At 37.0% G+C, this 21,153-nt stretch overlaps 1 protein-coding gene across 2 annotated transcripts in view; it reads left to right on the forward strand.

Annotated features, from left to right (window-relative positions):
- The first annotated feature begins 306 nt into the window (after positions 1-306).
- The window catches only part of GORASP2 (golgi reassembly stacking protein 2), a 31,722-nt gene continuing 10,875 nt past the window's right edge, over positions 307-21,153 (forward strand). Inside the window, exons 1-6 of one of the 2 annotated variants that reach the window (XM_070241215.1) lie at positions 411-694; positions 13,529-13,674; positions 15,854-15,934; positions 17,040-17,243; positions 17,763-17,849; positions 18,584-18,714. In XM_070241215.1, coding sequence (XP_070097316.1) covers positions 17,100-17,243; positions 17,763-17,849; positions 18,584-18,714 — 362 coding nt within the window. In that variant the 5' untranslated portion in view covers positions 411-694; positions 13,529-13,674; positions 15,854-15,934; positions 17,040-17,099. Of the gene's footprint in view, positions 695-13,528; positions 13,675-15,853; positions 15,935-17,039; positions 17,244-17,762; positions 17,850-18,583; positions 18,715-21,153 lie in introns of both variants that reach the window. The other variant, XM_001498298.7, reaches the window with a different exon arrangement.

The raw sequence follows: 21,153 nt of genomic DNA on the forward strand, positions 1-21,153 counted from the left end.
GATCTTGTTCTCACAATTAGGGAAGGCAACAAACAAAAACAGAACTTGGTGGGTCCTCTATGACTTTTTGGGACAGCTGAGCGGATGCGGTATTCAGCCCACGAAAAGCCACTATCACCTTCCTCTGTACAGCCTGGGACAAGACCTGTAAGCCTAGACTGGGAAGTTGAGTGTGTCTGCATCTTCCCTCTTTTTAGCAGCAGCCCTTCTCCCTGCCTCTGGCCACCAGGGGGAGCTACAACCAAGCAACCGTTCTTTCGGGCCGGGGGAACAGGTCTAGATGCATTTTGTCCCACCCAGGAACCCGTAGTGAAGTGCCGAGGCCGGATGAACCGTATTTCTACTTTCTCGCGAGCACGAGTAGGCCCCGCCCCCGTATTTCTCCTCTGGCCTTACCTCCTCACCCGCGCGCTCCGGCCCCTCCCCGTGGCTCGCGGCAGGTGGCGCTGTCTGCGGCGTCCCAGCCGCCTTGGCTGCCGCGGCGACGACCTCCCAGAGGGCAGTGCGGCCCGGCTCTCCGGCGGCAGCGAGTGCCACGTCCCAAGTGCTACGCGGAGGAACGGAGCGGGAGGTGTGTGGGGGGCGGAGAGCAGCGCGGAGCCAGGCCCGGCCTCACTGATCGCCCGCCGCCATGGGCTCCTCGCAGAGCGTCGAGATCCCAGGCGGGGGCACGGAAGGCTACCACGTCCTGCGGGTAAGGGCTCCGACGGCGGCCCGGGAACGGAGGGCTGGAGGCGGGGCCTGGCCGTGCGGAGGTAGAGGCCCCGACGGGCCTCTTCCCGGGACAGCCAGGCCCGACCCCGCGGAGGATCGGCGGCCGCGGGCGCTGCCTTGGTCGAGGCCGGTTTGGGCGGTCGCTCGCATCTCGCCTCCCCGGAGCGCGCCGGGCCCAGGGTCCGCCGCCCTGGGAGGACGGGCTGGAGCCCGGGCTGTCGGCGGGGACTTGGCCGGGGGACGGCCCAGGCGAAAGGGGGACACCCTTGGCTCTTCCTCCTTACGGCCTTCTCAGCCCCCTCCCTCTTAATTCTTAGTTTCCAAAGTTAGGAAAGGCCTGGGAGCAAAGTCTGCAAATAGGTGATGGTGAAGGTAGCATTTGAGTTTTCCGAGAAAAGGAAGCCTGGAACCCGCAGGCTGCAGGAGGGGCATGTGACGGCAGGTGTTAATTCACCTTGGTATTGTCTAGGTGTCCAGAAGGACCAGTTAGGCAAACAGAATACCAAATGACCTAGAAGTAGGTTTGATGGACTTAAATTTATTTGATTTTGACAGGACTTTTTCCTCTCCTATGTCATTCCTGACCTTTCCAACCTTCCTCTTCCACATCTCCTGGCGGGGGGACTTCCATTCTCTTGTTTGTAGAACTGCTTAGGGTGTGGTGGAGATTAAGGTTTAAATCCACAGTGGTAAAAGAGGTAATGGAGAGGAATGTTTAAAAAAAATAATCTAGGTAAACAAAGGAAACCAACCTGAGTCACCAGGATTCTCAAAAACGTTGTATCTCAAAAGGCGTTAGCTAAGCCCTTGCTTGTGAACAACCTGGATTGTACAAAGCGGGTGGTCCTTTCCTCGTGGAACTGGGAGTCTTTAAAAGTAGCATTGATGGTTGTGTGCTGTGACACCTGCATGAGTGGTAACATGATGGACTGTCACAAAAGTGGCCTCAATCTGTAGCACCATTTCAGTACGTAATGAAGTGTCACTAAATATTAGCTCCTCACAGGCAAGAGCGTTTTCACTGAAAGTGAGAAAATGCACTCCCTGATGCTACACTCATTTTCTGCCTTAGGTCCCATGTTTCAGGTGAGACAAACATTCTTAAACTAAATTACCCAGATATCTGCGTGTTAGGGCTGTGATCAATCACCTTTCTGATCTTCAGGGTTGTCATGCCTAGTTGCCTCTCCACTCTACTGAAAATCCCTCTTGAAGACAAACTCTTGGTAGGAAAGGGTAATTTTCCCAGAAGATAAAGAGAATGTATAAGTAAACCATATTACCTTCCTATTTCCTTCAGCTAAGCCAACCCTCAAGTGCCACACTGATGGGGGAATGGAAAAAGTGTCAGATCCCAGATTCGAAATGAAAGTTGGTGGCAGTACTTTTCTATTACCAGGTTTGATTTTGAGTTCTCTGCTCTGTGCTGTGTTATCCAGAATTACCAGCTGATTCTCACAGTGGCTGATTGTAGCCATGAATCCTTGGGGATTTGCTATATTTTTATAATACATGCAATGAGTAAAACACAGTTTGAGATTAATAAGTCTGTTAGAGAGCTGTACGCATCATAAAGATTCCAATTCAATGACTTCTGTTAATGACTATGTTCAACGTAAAACAAGTTGAAGTGTGCTTTCTTTACATAGGTACACCTCAGTAAATCACTGCTCATACACATTCAGTAGTGCAGATATGTTATTAATCTATAAATCTGATTTTTAGAAGCACTAGGGACAAGCTTAGTTTCAATCTGCATCTGAAGCATAAATGTTGCACAAGATGAAGTAATTCTTACTTCATTTGAGTTTTATTAGAGGGAGCTTTAAAATAGTAATTATCATTTAGTTTAGGAGAATCTTTTAAATGTTTCTGAGTTCCTAACCTACTCTGCCCCTGATTCCGTAATTGGTTTCCTTATTTTTATTTTTAGGGGGGAAAGTACTATGTTAAATCTGATCATGTAAAAGTATCTTCCCTTTCATTTGTTATTGCCTAAGTGTACAGCAGTATATTCCTCTGCTGGGTTACTGAACTTGAAAACCAAAGTAAATATGGCAGGATAACCTTGGAATAAAATCACCCATGTTTAGCAAGTTCTAGAATGATTTAATTTGAAGTTTTCTTTAATAATCAATTCCCTGGCCATTTCCTTGTTAGTAATAAAAACTTCCATGCCTGGGTTTTGAAATGTCAGTTATAATGACACCCGTATCTACTGCTGTTTTATTATTGTTATTTCAAAGTCGCTACCATTCAGATAAATTGAACTTTGCATTTTCCCATTATTTTTCTATATCCACTATTAGATTCTGCTGTAAAAAATCTTTAGGGGACAGCATTGAAATGGTTGCAGATTTTCTGCTATGAACGGTGTACTTTCCTTTTGATGTATTAATGCACATTTTCATCTTGTGATTGTATTGAGTACCCAACTCCCCATACCCACCCTAGAAGTAAGCACTGTAGATAGTTTCTTATGTATCCTTTCAAAAATGTTTTATGCATATTAAAGAATTCCCCCCTTCACTCTTTCTTTTTCTTTCTTTTTGTAACTGTTGGGATCATATGATACATACTGTTACACACCTTCATCTTCTCATTTGTTAACTGTCTTGGCATTCTTTCCCTAGCAGCATGCTGAGCTCTGCCTCTTGCCTTTGCTTAGCTCCATTGTAGTCTCTTGTACCATAGTTTGGTTATGCAGCACCTCCTGGTGTTGGACATTTAGTTTTTCTAGTCTATTGCTGTTACAAGTACATGTCTACAACCTTAAATCCTACCTTTTGTTTTCCCGTAAAATATACATTTTACCAAATTATAGAATTTTATTGCTGTCTGTTGATATAAATGTTGATCTTCATTTTAGCAAATTACTGCATTGTTTTCTGATTATCAGCACCTGTTTCTTAGTGATTGGATAAGTTCAAAAAGTATAACAAAGAACCTAAATTACCTGTACTCCTACCATCTAAAGGTAAATATTGTTGAAATATTTTTCCTAGTCTTTTTTTTTTCTGTGCCTAACATTGCCCCTTAGTCATGTGTCACAAAGATTTTGAATGGTATGACATATTCTAATATAGTATGGTCAAAAGTTACCATGAGATGTTGGCTTTACAACTTAAATATCCAACAGCTGAGGAATTGTTAAATAAATGAGAGCCTAATCACAGATTGGAATGCTGTGCATTCAGTGAAAATTGTGTTTCAAAACACTCTCTGGGCATAGGTATGCACCTCCACAAACTTTCATATATTTTCTAAAATTTATGCAGTCATCATGAACTATTTGTATATTCACAAAAAAATTAGTTATAAAAAGTTATTTTTAAAAAGTGGACTCCTAGTGGAAGATTTTAAAATTTGTTCAGAAGCCTTCTTTTATTTTTATTTTTATTTTTTTTGAGGAAGATTAACCCTGAGCTAACTACTGCCAATCCTCCCCTTTTCGCTGAGGAAGACTGGCCCTGAGCTAACATCCATGCCCATCTTCCTCTACTTTATACGTGGGACACCTACCACAGCATGGCTTTTGCCAAGTGGTGCCATGTCTGCACCCGGGGCCTGAACTGGTGAACCCTGGGCCGCTGAGAAGTGGAACCTGTGCACTTAACCACTGCGCCACTGAGCCGGCCCTGGAAGCCTTCTTTTAAAAATAACATCATATTTCAGATTCCCTTATGCAGTGGGGCTGATTGTATGTTCACCATGAGTACCACTTTTATTCCCATCCTCTAATCCTAACATTAGGCAGGAAAAATGTTAGCCAAGGCTTCTCAGTCTAGTTAAAAGTAAGTTACTACAGTTGAAATAACTTGAATACAGAATTCTTGCCTAGATTTTCTTTTTCACTTTGGATTCTGAAAAGTGAATCCATCAAGGCCATTTACAAAATTATATTTTTGGAGTTGACTCATGGATGCCCATTATAAGAGCTGTTTCTAAATTAAAATGTTCAAATTAATTCCGTTCTACACTTGATACTCTTTGAGACGGGAGATATCTGAGGACGTTCTGGAACCAGTGTTCACACTAATATGGGGACATGGAAGACATCATGCTTCACTATTCCTTACAATTTCCTCTGAAAGAGATTTTTGAGGTGATGGATGTTTTCCAGGAAGGGCCATCGAGAGAAAGTGATGAAGTGTATCTGTGGTGTAATAACAGGACTTTATATCCTGAGCATTTGCGGCAGATGGGGCAGCATTAGGTACTCTCCTTGGAGGAGAAAGTGATAGTAAGTGGAATTATTTCCACTTACCTAGACCGTATCTACTGTTATGTGAATTTGCTCTTTTTTAATGGTGCCTCGCTAATCTACATGAAATCCTGCGGGATCTGACCTCAGTACTTATTTTGAGAAAGTGAATTCCCAATATTTGATAGTCATAATTTTTTCTTTATTCTACTAACGTGGTGTTTAGCAAATTTTTTAAACTCGTGCCCCATTTGAAAAACATAAATATCTCACTACTGTCCCCTTCTCTTCTCATTCATTCTGCAAACAGTGTGTAAAAAGAAAACAGTTGAATTATTTGATGTGATTTTCCAAATATAAAGTTACAATTGAAAAAAGCTTTATAAACACCACCTAAAGACTCTGACCTGCTCCCAAAATTGATCTCTTCTAATAAAAGGCTGCAAAGTTGTTTAATTTTTAAAGAATAAGCATTCTTTGAAATTGCTTTCAAGTATAGAAATCAGAATATTTCAGTTTATTAATGCCATGGAATACAATGCATGTGAACCTTAGGGACATTTTTAGGAATTGTAAGTATCATTAGATATAAACTTTTCCAGATATCATTAGACCTTGAACAAATTAGTGTCATCTTGTTTATATCCACATTCATATTTTTTGTCATGAAATGTGTTTTAGTATATGGACTGTCATCCTCAGGATCCTCATTTGGGGAGACCTGCTGTTGGTGGGTACTTAGGTTTCTGTCTCTGGTCAGTAAATAGTAGAATGCACAGCACTCGCTCTAGTGCCTTCTGGGTAGGATACTGACAGGGCTGTTTAATAATTCCCCCCAAATTTTCCTAAGAATTGAACTTAGAATAACCACTAACATCAGTACATTCATTGTCCTGGCAGTAATATTCTACTGAAACGATTATGTTATTTTGATTCATTCACTAATAAAATATTGGTTAACTATCTGAACTAGAAAATATTTGTCCATGAAGGTTTGATAAGTGCTTTGGAATCTGACTGTAGATTGCCTTGGGAGGACTTGTTTTCGAACAACGTGTGCAGAACCAAACTAGTTACTTTGAGACACTGTACACATCCCTCTTGGCATTGCAAATAAATTTACTGTGGCCGGAAGAGAATGATGCTGAGGTTTGTTTCTGTTTTAAGCACCAGTGAGAGATCATTCAAACATATTATCAGCAGTAAGGAACCTTGTCATCTTGTGGGCATGAATACATTGAGAGACATAGTAGACCGCCAGAGACCACCCTTGGGAATCACTGGATTCTGGTGTCAGCTCCATCACTTCGTTATATTTTCTTGGGCAAACCCTTCAACTTCTTTGAGCTTCATTCTTTTTATCTGAAAAGTGAGGGTAAGAGTAGTGCCTCCTCCACCTTTTTTACTAAAAACTACATTAGGTATTGCATATGAAAATATTTTGAAACAAAAAATTGAGCATGTTAAATTTCTTTATTAAAACAGTGCTGTCCTTCATTGGTTACCCTGAGGGTTGGATGAGATATTCCATGTAATGCACTTGACATAAGGTCTGGAATATGATAAAGACTCAATAAATGATAGCTGATGCCTTTGTTATAAGCATTTGCATTATTGTATCACCCATTGAGAACCACTATTCTAGTGGCAATGTCAGTTAAAATATTCTTGTTGTAAACATTTTAAGTAGTATTTCCATTTAATCAATCATTCAGCAGCTTCTTTTTGTCCATCTATCTAACTTTGTGCTTTACTGCTGTTTAAAATGAGTTTTGGATCAAATCTGACCATTAATTTTATAAATGTGCCTGTTAATTTTTAACATTCCTCATTTTTAAGGAAATTTTACATTTGTTTTTTAAAAGGTAGTGAGAACCAGTGTCTATTTCATTGCTTTGCCACTGTGTTATTAAATGTGTTAATTAAAATGACTAAAAGAGTCTATGTAATTAAAATGATCTTGCTGGGTTTCATCTACACTGGAGAATCTGTAGATAGCTTAGTGACAGTTAGACTTATTTCATGGTGAGTTATTCAATCTTAGACTGTCTAGTCAGCCTCCTCACCTTACAGCTAAAGAAAGGGAGCGCAGAGAGATTATTCCTTAGGGTCACATAGCAAGTTTTCTTTCCCTTAAAAAGCAAATACCTAAGTTGGTATGAGATGACAGGTTGTCACAGTTTTTGCTTCTTTTGAAGCTGACTTCAGTTTGTTTCAACATCATTTTCCTAGTGTACAGATCTTTTCTAGGAAGCTACTATGTATTGATGGGTTTTGATTTCCTTTTAGTTACCATTAGAATTGTATTTCAAATTGCTTTATATGTTACAAGTAACATCATAGGGTCAGTGTCAGGAGAACATGCTGTTTGAGTTGTTTGGGTAGAACATGTGAGGAGAATGTTTTAGCAGGTGAGGCTTGAACTCTTCTAGTCTACTGCAGAATTATTTACCACACATTTGTGTCAAGTCCCAAATAGGAAGACTGGCCCTTTTCAGATGTAGAAGAGCTCCCTCCATTCCAAAAGCACCTTTTTATAACTATGAAGGATTTAGGGTTTATTTTTATTACATCGCATTCCCAAATATTTTCTCATCATTTTGATCCCCTAAGCACACACATATAACACGAGGCTTTATGTGTATAGTTGAAATGAGTCATCATTTAGATGTTACTTGGATTGAATTTATTTTTTAGTCTTATTTAATATCTCTACTGTTTTTAAAAACGTACAAAGGTGAGAGTATTAACCTTAAATTGAGAGCTAGAGGAGATGATGGTGTAGACAGAAAGTCAGTCAAAGGGGCTTATCTGCCGTCTGTGTGTGGAGAAAGAATTTGTGGTCCAGTAATAAAAAGGAGACAGTTACACATTCCACTGAGCCAATTTTATGGAAACATCTCCATGGTTAGAAAACTTAAGGGAGATAATTCACCTACCAGCCAGAAACTTGGTTAAGTGTATCTTTGTGTATCACCTTATGGAATAGCCAGTCTGATGATAGCCTGTGTTCTGAAAGTAGCCTTGTGGTTGCCTTTCTTTCTTTAAGGTAGCAGCCCTGTATTCCTCAGCTGGATGTATATAAGTAAATAGACCAATGCAATTGGGAGAATGCCTTCCCCCCACTCTACTCAAACTCTTCCTCCCTTCTACTCTGCTGTCCCTCTCTCTCCCAAGCCAAGATTTAAAAGAGAAAGGTTCATGCCAAATAACCCAAACCTGGTATAAAGTACTGTTGTACTTTTAATCCCGGAAGAAGAGCTGGGTGCTTCACTGGAAAGCAACCAACATAGAACAATTAGATCTGTACACAGAGAGAAAATCATTCTAAAGCTGGTAAAACTTCATAATCAGGATCAGAAGGTGAGGAAAAGTCAAAACTTTAATTGCTTTTATTACCTGAAAGTTGATTAGACAAAACAGTTAATGGTACTTATAGGACAGTTTTTCAAACTTTTTTTTTCAGCTCAAAGTAAGAAATATATTTTGCATTGCAGCTAGTACATGTTACTACATTTCCTGGAAAATACCCTTATTAAATCATGAACTTTTGATATTTGTCTGTTCTAATATTTTTCTATTTTGCCATTTGTCTGCTCTGTCATGATCCACGAAATTGATTTCAACCCACTGAAATTCCCCAGAGTAGTTGAATGACACCACTTTAGAGATTATTTATGTATTCAACTTCTAATCATTGGTGCTAATTTTTTTTTAACGTAATGAGGATGGATGCCCCTTCACTGTGCAGTTTCCATCACAAGCTTCTCAAATTTTGCTTCTTGAGGAGTAAAAAATCTCTATCAAGTTTCGTCTTTCTTACTGTACCTGTTTTTTTCTAGAGTGCTTATGAGAGCAGTATTCCTTTAGTGTTGTGATTTTTATTTTGGTAACATAACTTCAAAATGTAACATTTAAACTTTTATAAGTGCCAGTAACTGTGCTCATAATTTCTTCTACCTGTCCATGTTTTGGTTACATTTCTAATTATCATTTTATAAGCAAAATTGCTTTTTAGTATTTTCAGCTGCTTTGTTAGGTTTCTTAATTGTTCCAAGTAAACCATGTGGCCTGAGAAGAATTGGAAAAAGAACAACTTCAACAGGCTTATTAGAACTCTCAGGGAATGGTTTTGTATAGAGTTGGACTTTTCCTTAGAACTGAATATTTTCTGCTTTAAGTATCAAAACTAGGTTATAAGAAAATCCGTTTTTAAAATGTACTGCCTGCTTCCTCAGCAGCATAGATAAATGCTAAATATAATTTGACCGCTTTGTGTCTTATTTATTATGATGACCATCAGTGTGCCACATTGGAATACAGATTATACAGTTATTGCCTAGACCTGTGCTGTCCAATACAATAGCCTCTAGCCACACATGGCTATTTAAACGTAGGTGTAAATTAGTAAATGAAATTAAAAATTAGTTCCTCTGTCGCACAGGCCACGTTTCAAATGCTTCATAGTCACATGCAGCTAGTGGCTACCATATTGGACAGCTCACATACAGAACATTTTCACCATCACAAAAAGGTCTATCTAAACAACTTAATGGCAAAGACTTTTTTATCTTTGTATTCTCTACAACAAGACACCATCACAGGTATACCCTTCATGTAAGTGCACAGTAAGTACTCAGTAGGTAGAATTTGATTAAGTGACTCAGACTGGTGGTTTTCTTTTTCTTTTGGTTTTTGATTTTTGTAATTTTTATTTCTTCTCACTTTTTACCAGCTATCATTTTTTGCTATAATTAAGTGGTAGTAGTGTCTCTTTCCTCTTTCGCTTCTTTCAGCTATTATTCTGCCTATTGGTGCCTTGTAAATCGGGTAGCCAAATTATGTAAATAGAGTTTGAGTGGTCATGAGACCACAGTTCTGAAACTGTGTTCCTTATCGGTGAGGTGTTGGGTATGTTCTTAGATTATAGTAATTTTGTTTCTACTTTTTGGATAAAGGGGGAGCATATCTTAAAACTTTTTATATTAAAAAAAGTGCACGTAAGTGGACAGCTTGATGAATTTTCGCAAACAACACAGTCTTGTAACCAGAATCTCATTCCTTTCCAGTCACATCCCAACTACCCCCCACCCCTCAGGGTGAATACTATGCAGATTTCTAACAGCATAGGTTAGTTTGGCCTGTTCTTATACTTTATATAAGTGGAATCATATGATATGTACTCATTTGCATCTGGCTTCTTTTGCTCACATATTGCTTGTAAGATTTATCCCTGTTGTGTATTGTTACAGATTTTTCATTTCATTAATATATGTTATACCACTGAGAGAAGACAACAAAATTTATTTATTCTGTTGGTGGGCGTTTGTGTAGTTTTCACTTTGGGGCTGTTACAAATAATGCTGTGGACATTATGCTGTATATATCTTTTGGAGGACATATGTATGCTCATTTCCATCAGATGTATAATAAAGAGTAGAATATTGAGTCAAAGGTGTATGTATTTCAATATTAATAGATATTGCCAAATAGTTTATTAATTTACGTTCCTACCAGCAGTAATTGAGATTTCTGATCGTTCCATATCCTTACTAACACTTTGTGTTTTCCATCTTTTTTAGTTTGGCCATTCTGGTAGGTGTGTAGTGGTATTGCATTGTGGTTTTAATTTGCATTTTCTTGATAACTATTGAAGTTGAGTACATTGTTGTATTTATTGGCCACTTTGATATCCTCTTTTGTTTAGTATCTGCTAAAGTTTTTTCCCTATTTTTCTATTAGGTCGTCTGTCTTTTCTTTTTAGCAGCTTTATTGAGTTATAATTTACATACCATTAAATTCAGCCTTTTAAAGTATACTTTATACTGTATACTTTTAAAGTATACAGTTCAGTGGTTTTTAGTGTATTCACAGAGTTGTGTAACCATCACCACAGTCTAATTCCAGAAGCTCTTTATCACCCCAGAAAGAAGCTTCATACCCGTTAGCAGCTACTCCCCATACCTCCTACCCCCAGCCCCTGGCAACCACTAATCTACTTTCTGTTTCTCTAGATTTGCCTATTCTGGACATTACATATAAATGGAATCATACAGTATGTGGTCTTTCTGACTGGCTTTTACTTAACATAATTTTTTCAAGGTTCATTCATGTTGTAGCATGTATCAATACTTCATTCCTTTTTATTACTAAGTAGTATATTCTGTGGGTGTACCACATTTTCTTTCTTTATTCATCAGTTGAGGGACATTGGGTTGTTTCCACTTTCTGGTTATTATGAATAATGCATTTATGAAATTTGTGTACGTATTTTTACATGGGCATACTTTCGTTTCTCTTGGTTATGTACCTAAGAGTGGAGTTGCTGGGTCATATATATACATATGTACAGTTATAACTCTTTGTGTTTAACACTTTGAGGATCTGCCAAACTGTTTTCCACAGCAGCTGCACCATTTTACGTTGCCACCATCAGTGTGTGAGGGTTCCAGTTTCTCCACATCCCTGTCAACCCTTATTCCTATCTTTTTTATTTTAGCCATTCTTGTGGATGTGAAGTGATATCTCATTTGGTTTTTCTGTCTGCCTGTCTTAATGCTTTGCAGTGGTTCTAAATTTGTTCTGAATAAGTTCCTTGTTGGGTGTGTAGTTTTCACTCTCTTGTGTCTTTGATGAGCGGAAGTTCTTAGTTTAGTGTGGTTTAGTGTATCACTTTTTTTTAGTTTATGATTAATGCTTTTGTGTCCAGTTTAAGAAGTCTTTTCATCTCAAAGATACTCAAGATCTTTGATGATCTCAAAGATAGTCTCCTGTGTTTTTCTCTAAAAGCTTTATTGTGTTACCTTTGACCTTTATATCTACCATCCCTTTGAAATTGATTTTTGAGAGAGAACATTTTAAAAAATTCTCTCTCTCCTCTTCCTAGCTGACACTTTACTTCTTTTTTTCTTTTCTTTGTTTGAAAGGGATGAGGGATAGTTAGTACATGGTTAGAAAAATAATGTCTGGTGTTCAGGAATTAGTTGATTATAAAGATTTGCCTTCAGGTGGTGATTGCTGAGTTAGGAAGATGAGCTTAAGATTTGTAAGACTCCTATTATATATCAGACTTAGCTAGGCATTTCAGAAACTTAAACTTATTGACTCTCTGCAATATTCTTGTAAAATAGATGACATTATCCCTTACTTGCAGATGAGAAAACTGAGGCCCAGAAAGGTAAATAAACTTTCCCAAGCTCACAAAGCTAATAAGTAGGCAAAGCCACAGCTAAACAGCAAGTCAGTCTGGCTCTAAAACTCGAGTATCTTTTCACTATATGTTTTTTCAAAATCTATTTGTAAAATCTTAATTATTAAACTTTCAGATTTAACCTATTCATCTTAAATTGCTATGATAGATGGCCCAATAATAAATGTTAAATGGCCTATGGAGTCGTGTGTGTGTGTGTGTGTGTTTTTTTTTTTTAATAAAGATGGTTTGAAAGAAGCAGACGGTGAGTCAACAAAGGAGAGATCTTACAGGGACAGAAAGTATTGAAGTGGTAATCTGATGCTTGAGAGATTAGGTGCCTAAGAGATTCTTGTCAGTGGATAATATTGCCAGAGAAACTTACCCGTGTGGATATTTAATTTGCTGTGTTGTAGATCTTACTTTCCATGCTATGAGATGTAGGAAATTTCTCTTAAGTGTATTAGAGTTGGAGAGCTGTTTTCTTGGGCTCCCTCTGCTGGCTTCCTAGCAGTAATTAAGATACTTGATTGCCAGAATTGTGCTGGTACTAATGATGTATTAGGACAAAAATTAATTTCAAGGTCCATTAGAAACAGAAAGGAGATTGATATTTGTAGCAAATGAAAATGGAAAAACCGAGTTAGAGGATTATTTAAGTTTATTTATTTATTTTAGAATTCAAGTTTAGCTATTGAATGTTTCTTGAGTTATGGGCAAAAGTACTTCTAATGGTATTGGAAACTTTCCATTTCAAACAAATAGTGGTAAAACTTTATACTTGAAGGCGGCATGATAAGAATCAGTGTGTGGGATCAACTTTCTAAGTTGTTGATGACATTACAAAAGTACTGTCTTTACAGAGAAAGACAAACACTGTATGATTTCACTCGTGGAAGATAAACAAATACATGGACAAAGAGAACAGATTAGTGGTTACCAGAGAGGAAGGGGGTTGGGGGGGTGGACATAAGTAGTAAAGGGGCACGTACATATAGTGACTGACAAATAATAATGTACAACTGAAATTTCATAATGTTATAAACTGTTATGACCTCAATAAAATAAAATTTAAAAACGTCCTGTCTTTAGTCCTTTTTAGCTAAAAAGTAAACTTTTGACAGCCTCAGTGGAGAAATCTGAAATTGATCAATGGACTAATTGGTTTCTAGAGAAAATGGTCATTTGGAAACACTCAGATTCAGAGAATTAGGTGATTAGATGTGGACCCTATTAAATGAGAAACTCCACTCTGAGGGGACTTCTAGGATCTATGGTAATTAGCCCGTTTTCACACCTGAGGCATTTCACACCTAATTGATGGGCACAAGATGACAGGCATTTCACACCTTAGTAGAACATGACTTTTTTCCCATGACTTTTCCCCCAACTAGCCGATCTCACTTTTCTTCTCCTATTAGGTCCAGGCAACTACCATTTTCCTTTCAGAGTTGCCATTTGAGGAGAAATCTGCCTGCCATTTTGAGTTCTAGACGTTTTGCTTGATAATATATAGAACACAAAATATCCCCCATTTAAGAAAACTCAGTATGTAGAAACTAAACAGGTATGTACTGATTATTTTTATTAGAGTCAACACCTTTAAATAATAAATCCCTTTGGTATTTAACTTGTTTAATTTTCAAAAATGATTTCGTTCCAAATTTGCAGGAAAATTTGCAAGATCAAACAGTTTTACTAAGTTAAATATTGAACCATCTTTATAATGGACGACTAACTGTTCCTTACTGTGACAAATGAAGAAAATCTAGTTTTACTTCTTCAGGGGCAATGATAGTATAATTTGCCTTTAAATAAATAAAAAGTAACATTAGTCCAAGAAGTAAACATATCATTAATCTAAGAGTAAGTGTCATTAATCCAAGAAGTCTGGTATTAGAGGCACATATTCTAGGAACAATCTGGGTTCCAGTTTGAAAGCATTAGAATGATTTGTTACTGTGTAAATAGCTGCAGCTTTGGTTATTGATGAATTTGTGTATCTGTTATTTGCCTAAGCTCAGAATTGACTTTTAGAACTTTTTGGACTTACAGAAAATCAGCCTACAAATATCAAGGCAAACTTCATTTTCATAGCATAGTTTTGGCAGTATCTAATAACATCAAGCAGAATAAAAATTCCTTAATACAGTATGAAAATATTTTGGAAGAGGAAATGCAAAGTAGATTATATTAACTTTTTACTTTTTTGTCATATTACTACTGTTACTAGCTACTAATATTTTTATTACTGCAAATTTAATACTTTATTTCAATCCATTTCAAATTTGGGATGCTAAACATTTGAGTTGTTGAGAAGCTGAGTAATCTTAATCTTCCATTTAAAGTCCTCTATAAGTCTGGCTCCAACGTTTCTTTCCAGCCTTCTTCCTAGACTAATAGTTGAAAGATGGACTTTTGAGTTTCCCCTCTACCACTACCGAGCTATGGGACCATAGGCAAGTCATAAAATAAAATAAAAGAACTGCACAAAATCCTTGGTTTTAGCACTTTATTTGAATTGTGGAGAAACTCTTTGAGAATCTGAGAAAAACAGGGATCTTTATACCCTGAAAACTGCTGATTTGTACAAAATATTGCATAGAATTTCAGGAGCTGCAGGGTTCCCTGAAGTCATCCACAGACCTCAGTGTAAGATCCCTTGGCTTAGAGGACTTCTCATTTTCAAAATCTGTAATTCTGTATTTCTATCCCACACACCCTGTTGTCTCTCTATACTATATTATGATCCTCATTTTTCAGACTCCTGCTTCAGGATTTTTACTCATTATTTCTTCAACTTTCAGGTGTCCTTTCTTATCTATCCCTTTATCCATCTTTACCTTTGAAAGGTACCCCCCTTTTAAGGTACAACTCAAATTTGTTTTTTTCTGTTAAGTTTCTTCCATCAGGATTAGTCTTCCCTTTAGCACTTTGTACCTCTGTTATAGCCCTTAACCTGTTTGGTCTTGTATTACACTGATTAAAGGGCTGTGTGTCCTCTGTCTCCCCTTCTTCTTTTCGCCTGTTCCTCAGCAGATTATAAATGTCTTGACTTCCGTGGCTGTCTTCCTATATTAGCTTTATAACTGAATGGTGCCTTGCCAGTAGTAATCATGGAATAAATGCTTGCTAAATTAATTTAGATTTGTCACTTAATTATAATGATTAACTGCTACGTCATGTGCTAAATGCTGGGAGGATTTAAAAGTAGAAAGTGGAGGCCAGCACTGTTGCTGAGTGGTTACGTTCGCGTGCTGTGCTTCATTAGCCCAGGGTTTTGCTTGTTCAGATCCTGGGCACGGACATGGCACTACCCATCAGGCCACGCTGAGGCAGCGTCCCACATAGCACAACCAGAAGTACCTCCAGCTAGAATATACAACTACGTACTGGGGGGCTCTGGGGAGGAGGAGAAGAAGGAAAAAAAAAGAAGATTGGCAACAGATGATAGCTCAGGTGCCAATCTTAAAAAAAAAAACAAAAAAACGTAGAAAGTGGTATGAAATAGAACCATAGAGGAAAGCCTCATTTATGAGATGAATTTGAAGAATGGGTAGAATTTAGGGAGCTGCAAGGGCATTATCTGGGAGAGATGAAGAGAAATGAGAGAACTAGTGTGTACCTGTATTTCCTTATCGGTAAAATTAATCTATTTTTACTGAAAAGAAATAGGTATTAAAATTTAGCTTATAATTTTAAATTAAGTTTTGCATTTTTCACTTTTGCTGTTTCTATTTTTACAGGTACAAGAAAATTCCCCAGGACATAGAGCTGGACTGGAGCCGTTCTTTGATTTTATTGTTTCTATTAATGGTTCGAGATTAGTAAGTTCAGCTTTTTGTAGTTTTTCCTATGGTATTTTGTAGTCTTTTGAAATGAAATTTTTCAGATTCTCTGGGATGGATGTTTATTCTTTAGTTACAGACATATAAAGTATGATACCAGTTTGTAGAAATAATAATGTGTTAGTAAACACATGAAAATGTCAAATATAGAATACTATACCTCATACTCCATTGATTATTTTAAGAGAATCAAATCACTGGAGACTTTCAGTTTATATGTTATTTAATTTTTTTTAGCAGAAAGAAATAGTTAAGATGAAAAGGTTTGCTTTTTCAAAGATGTCAGACTTTTGTAGGTTATTGACAAATGAATTAGTAAAGACTCATTATCAAATAATTTTGTCAGTTTTCTTGGGGCCTAGTTCTATGTTATATGAATGATGTTATTAGAACCAAAGAGATATGTTCCCAAAGTGCAGAATTAAAACCACTTTTTACAAGTTGCTTTCAGTTTATCCATAGTAAAGGCCTATAACAAGGAAATTATATAATTTCAGCAAAGGAAGTTCTTATGACAGTAGCTGCTTGCTTGGTTTATTTTTTCACAGTCTTAAGTTTTTGTTCATTACTTAACATCTCCTACATAATGGCCTTTATTCATTTGTGTAATGAAATATTTAAAATATTGCTTCCATTGTCTTTTAATGCCACTTCTTGATAAATAAGTAAAGTGTATATTTAAGAGTAAAGTCCAAAATTAAACTTCAACCCCAGCAAATGTTTTAGATTTTAAAATCAAAGTCATACCAACTCTGTTAATAATGTGACTTCTAATAGAGTGTTTTGGTTTTTTATCACTGAAGCCCTAGATCACTTCAAATAATGTTGAGTTGAAAATTCCATAATCCATACTCAGCTATTAGAAAAAAAGTCAGAAGTTGTTGCTAACATAAGAGTTATTCTTAATTTATTGACATTCTTTTACTTAGAGGAACATATGAACATTAATGTAACCTTTACCTGTTGAATGTTTTATTTTGTGTTGATTATTAATATTACACCAATAGGGCCGTAGGATGCTTAAGGTAAGATAGTTAACATTAAATTTTATTTATTAAGAAAGATAATTTCTATGTGTTCACAGAATAAAGACAATGACACTCTTAAGGATCTACTGAAAGCAAATGTTGAAAAGCCTGTAAAAATGCTTATCTACAGTAGTAAAACACTGGAGCTGCGAGAGACCTCAGTCACACCAAGTAACATGTGGGGTGGCCAGGGCTTGTTGGGAGTGAGCATTCGTTTCTGCAGCTTTGATGGGGCAAATGAAAACGTTTGGCATGTGTTGGTAGGTATCAACAGTGAGCTATTACTTGCAGTTTAAGAAGCAATGGAGAAAGGGGTTTTAACATGGTTGTCTCCAGCTTGGTGAGATTATAGGGGTATTATTATTATTAGGCTATTTTTAGTGTCTGAAAATCAGAATTCATTGCTTTTAAAGTACCGATTAACTAAAAAACAAAAAGAAACCTGAAGAGAAGCAAATACAGGTGCCTCAGAACTATTTTTCTAATGATTTATCCATTAGAAGAAGAAATGTTAAAGCAGATAGCTACAGGAATGTTTTAAATATTTAACAAAGATTATGTGATTTTTATGCTTGGGAGATTTAAATATATATTTATATAAACTCTACGTATATATATTAACTACACTTATATAGTTTCCAGTGTCTCACATTATCTCTAACAAGACAGTTAGAAATATAGGGTTTTTAAAATCACTGTAATTGAGGACTATGAACTATAAAATTTGGAAGATTATTTTATATACATTAATTTCAGGGTATGTTTTTGTGTCATCCTAGGAAGTGGAATCAAATTCTCCTGCGGCACTGGCAGGCCTTAGACCTCACAGTGATTATATTATTGGAGCAGATACAGTCATGAATGAGGTAATTAGTGTGTTTATTTATAATGAAAATTATGTAACATTTTCTCATTAATGTTTAAGGTCAGAAGTATATTTGCATACTTTGCATTTAGAGTTGAAATGTAGCTCTTTGCTGATCAAGATAGCTTGTACCCCAGGGTATTAAATAGAACATCTGGGAGGTGTCTTATTAGTTGCTAAAGCTTTGAGGAAAAACACATACTGTGTGGCAATTGTACAGATTTTGAATATGGCGTACAGAAATCTCTTATATACCTCAAGACTAAATCAGATCCTCATTTTGGTTATTCATTTCATTTTCTGTTCTCCTTTTTAAGGTGACAGAATTGGCTCTCCTCTGTTAGTCAGATCCTTTTCCTTGTCTCTTAGCCACTGGAAGTATATATTGCTAAATCAAAAATGAGAGAAAAAATAAAGTGCCCAGATAACCAGGTCTTAATAATGGAGAGTAAAAGTAGAATATGTAGCATTTGAGTGTAGAAAAGTTTTACGAAAATTGTTGAGTAGGTCTTAGAGAACTGGACATAAGATCTTGCACATAGTAGATAGGTAATATATTGAATTAAACCTTGCTTGGAGTAGTGGTTTTAAGAAATGATTTTTTTATGTTTAGAGATAGGGCCCAGAATCTATTTTTTTTTAAGTTCAGGTGATTCTGATATTAGCCAGATTTGAGACCCACTGTTTTAAAGGTCAGTAACATAAAAACATTTTTCTCCTGTAATTCTTTTGCAGTCTGAAGATCTATTCAGCCTAATTGAAACACATGAAGCAAAACCATTGAAACTTTATGTGTATAATACAGACACTGATAACTGTCGAGAAGTGATTATTACCCCAAATTCCGCATGGGGTGGAGAAGGCAGGTAAGGTCATTTTTTTAGACTAAGTTGTGACTGCTTAAACTTACCAGTCAGATGTGTTGTAAACATTGATTGTTTTTATTTTGAAACGAGTTATTGGCTTCTCATAAGATTTCTCTTAAGAAAAGGAAAGAGCTGACCTAGAATATTGAATCTAATAATTCTTTTTTTTTTTTTAAAGATTGGCACCTGAGCTAACAACTGTTACCACTCTTCTTTTTTTGTTTTTTTTTTCCTGCTTTATCTCCCCAAATCCACCCAGTATATAGTTGTATATTTTAGTTCTGGGTCCTTCCGGCTGTGGCATGCAGAACGCCACCTCAACATGGCCTAATGAGTGGTGCCGGGTCCACGCCCAGGATCCGAACCAGTGAAACCCTGGGCCGCTGAAGCAGAGCGTGCAAACTTAACCACTCGGCCATGGGGCCGGCCCCTAATTCATTTTTTAAAACATATATTTAGGGAGGATGGTATATACTATAGTCCTTTTCCTTTGCTAATCTAATAGCTAACAGCCTTTCTGTTGTTGTTATTTTAATAAAATGGTTTTTAGTTTTGTTTTCTCAATTCCCCTCCTTAGCAGTGAGACAACACATTGTCACTTTCTCCAGCTGCTGGGGAATTTTGTTAGTATTTTGTAGAAACTGTTGGCTTTCCAAAATGGACAGGCTGATTTGAACCAAAAGTTAGACAAAACACAGAATTACAACAACAATAAAAAACAATTTAGAAAGAGGATCAAGCCAAGCAGATAAGCAAATTTAATAAAATCAGTTTTCCAGGACTGGTCATCAAGTCAGTTCCCTAATTTCAAAAAGCCAGACCAAAGAAGCTGACTTACATTGTTTCTTTAGATCTTTCAGCTGTTGTTTAAATTGTACAAATTTTTCATTATTTTGAAACTCTTAACAGCCTTTTTTAATTTGATGAATTATCAAGCATCAACCATAATTATAGGAAAGCCTAGGGTTTGGAAACTTTTCCAAACGTTTTGTAAATGGTCCAGCACTTGCTGGGAAAAGGATAACTTAGTCGATGTAGGCAGAGAAAGCCTGTATTTCCTCCCAATATCTTTACCCACACTACCTAAAATTCTATAGCTGAATGTATTTTGCCACCCAAGTGCCAACTTGTTGCAATTTGAGAAAATGTGATAGAAGCATCATCTTAAGGATCTGGCCTATCTGGGAAACAGTGATCAAGTTATCATTGTTTATTGTACAGGTTTGTAGACACCCAGAAATATGATCTTCTCACAGCTTTCAAAATTGATTTATTTTGGAAGTACTGCCTCATATAAATTAAATTTGCAAAGAAGCTGCTGTATTCATTAGATTGGTAAATTTTCAGTTTGCAGTGGAAAATTACCCCCTCTCCAGTTAGATGAATACTCAGGTCAGATTAGTACCACAAGAAGTGCTTAGTGACATGAAATCAAAATGCAAGGAAGAGATTCTGTGGATGGTGAAGTCCAACAGCAAAAAAAATCACTAGTTCTTTCATTTTTAATTACATTGACTAAATACTGCTGTATTCTTTTTCTTGGAGCCCTTCTTTTCTATACTCAGTGGCAGTTATTCCTTTTCTTTGGAAGACATTTTTCCTTTGACATGGCTTAGTACCGTTGTTCAGCTCTCACTTTAGACAAGCCCATACAGATCACATTCCTGAGTCCGCCTTCATTTGGCATATGTGTGCCTCTGGTTTTCTTTCCTTCCTCAGAGGCTGACTATATTTCATTTCATTTCATAACATTACATCATATTTCTGTTAGTTTCATTCTGGGGCTATCTTTAAGTTTGCAGAGGGTCTCGCTGTTGCCTCAAGTGCTTTCTCTACCACTACTTTGTTATTTTGATTAACAAGCACCTTGTATTAAAATGCAGCTACCTCTGAAAGGCTATCATTGATCAGTCTAAATTATTTAATCTTACTTATTTCCTCTAAGTCCGTCTGAGATCCAGTTCAGTGAGAATTGCAGTTTTGATGGTAGAAGGGAGGAAAAGTGAAAAAAAAAGGAGTGAATAATTTTGTAGTATGAAGGATCATTGTGGAATCAAATCTGGATGAGGAAGAGCTGAAATTGGCCACTTCCTGCTCTCCCAGCTTTCAGTGGTAGTGGTACCCATGGAAATAATAGATGCTGTGGCAGGGGAGAGGCACAGAGATATCTGTGCATGGCCTATTCAGAAAGTAGTTTGGGAAATAAAAGCAATCATATTGGGAATGTAAGTTGGAACCTGATTGTGAAGGACCTTAAATACCATGGTCAGGAATTTGGATATACTTCAGACAGTGGGACTGTGATATTATATCAGTGGGGACTCTTAGGTTCCAAACAGTAGAATCTGACTATCACTGTCATAAGCAGACATGAATTTACTGATATGGAGTCACTCATATAATCAAAGAAACAGCTAAAGAATCAGGCTTGGAAAGGAC

The sequence above is a fragment of the Equus caballus genome, chromosome 18, assembly GCF_041296265.1.
Source record: "Equus caballus isolate H_3958 breed thoroughbred chromosome 18, TB-T2T, whole genome shotgun sequence".
Lineage (NCBI taxonomy): Eukaryota > Metazoa > Chordata > Mammalia > Perissodactyla > Equidae > Equus > Equus caballus.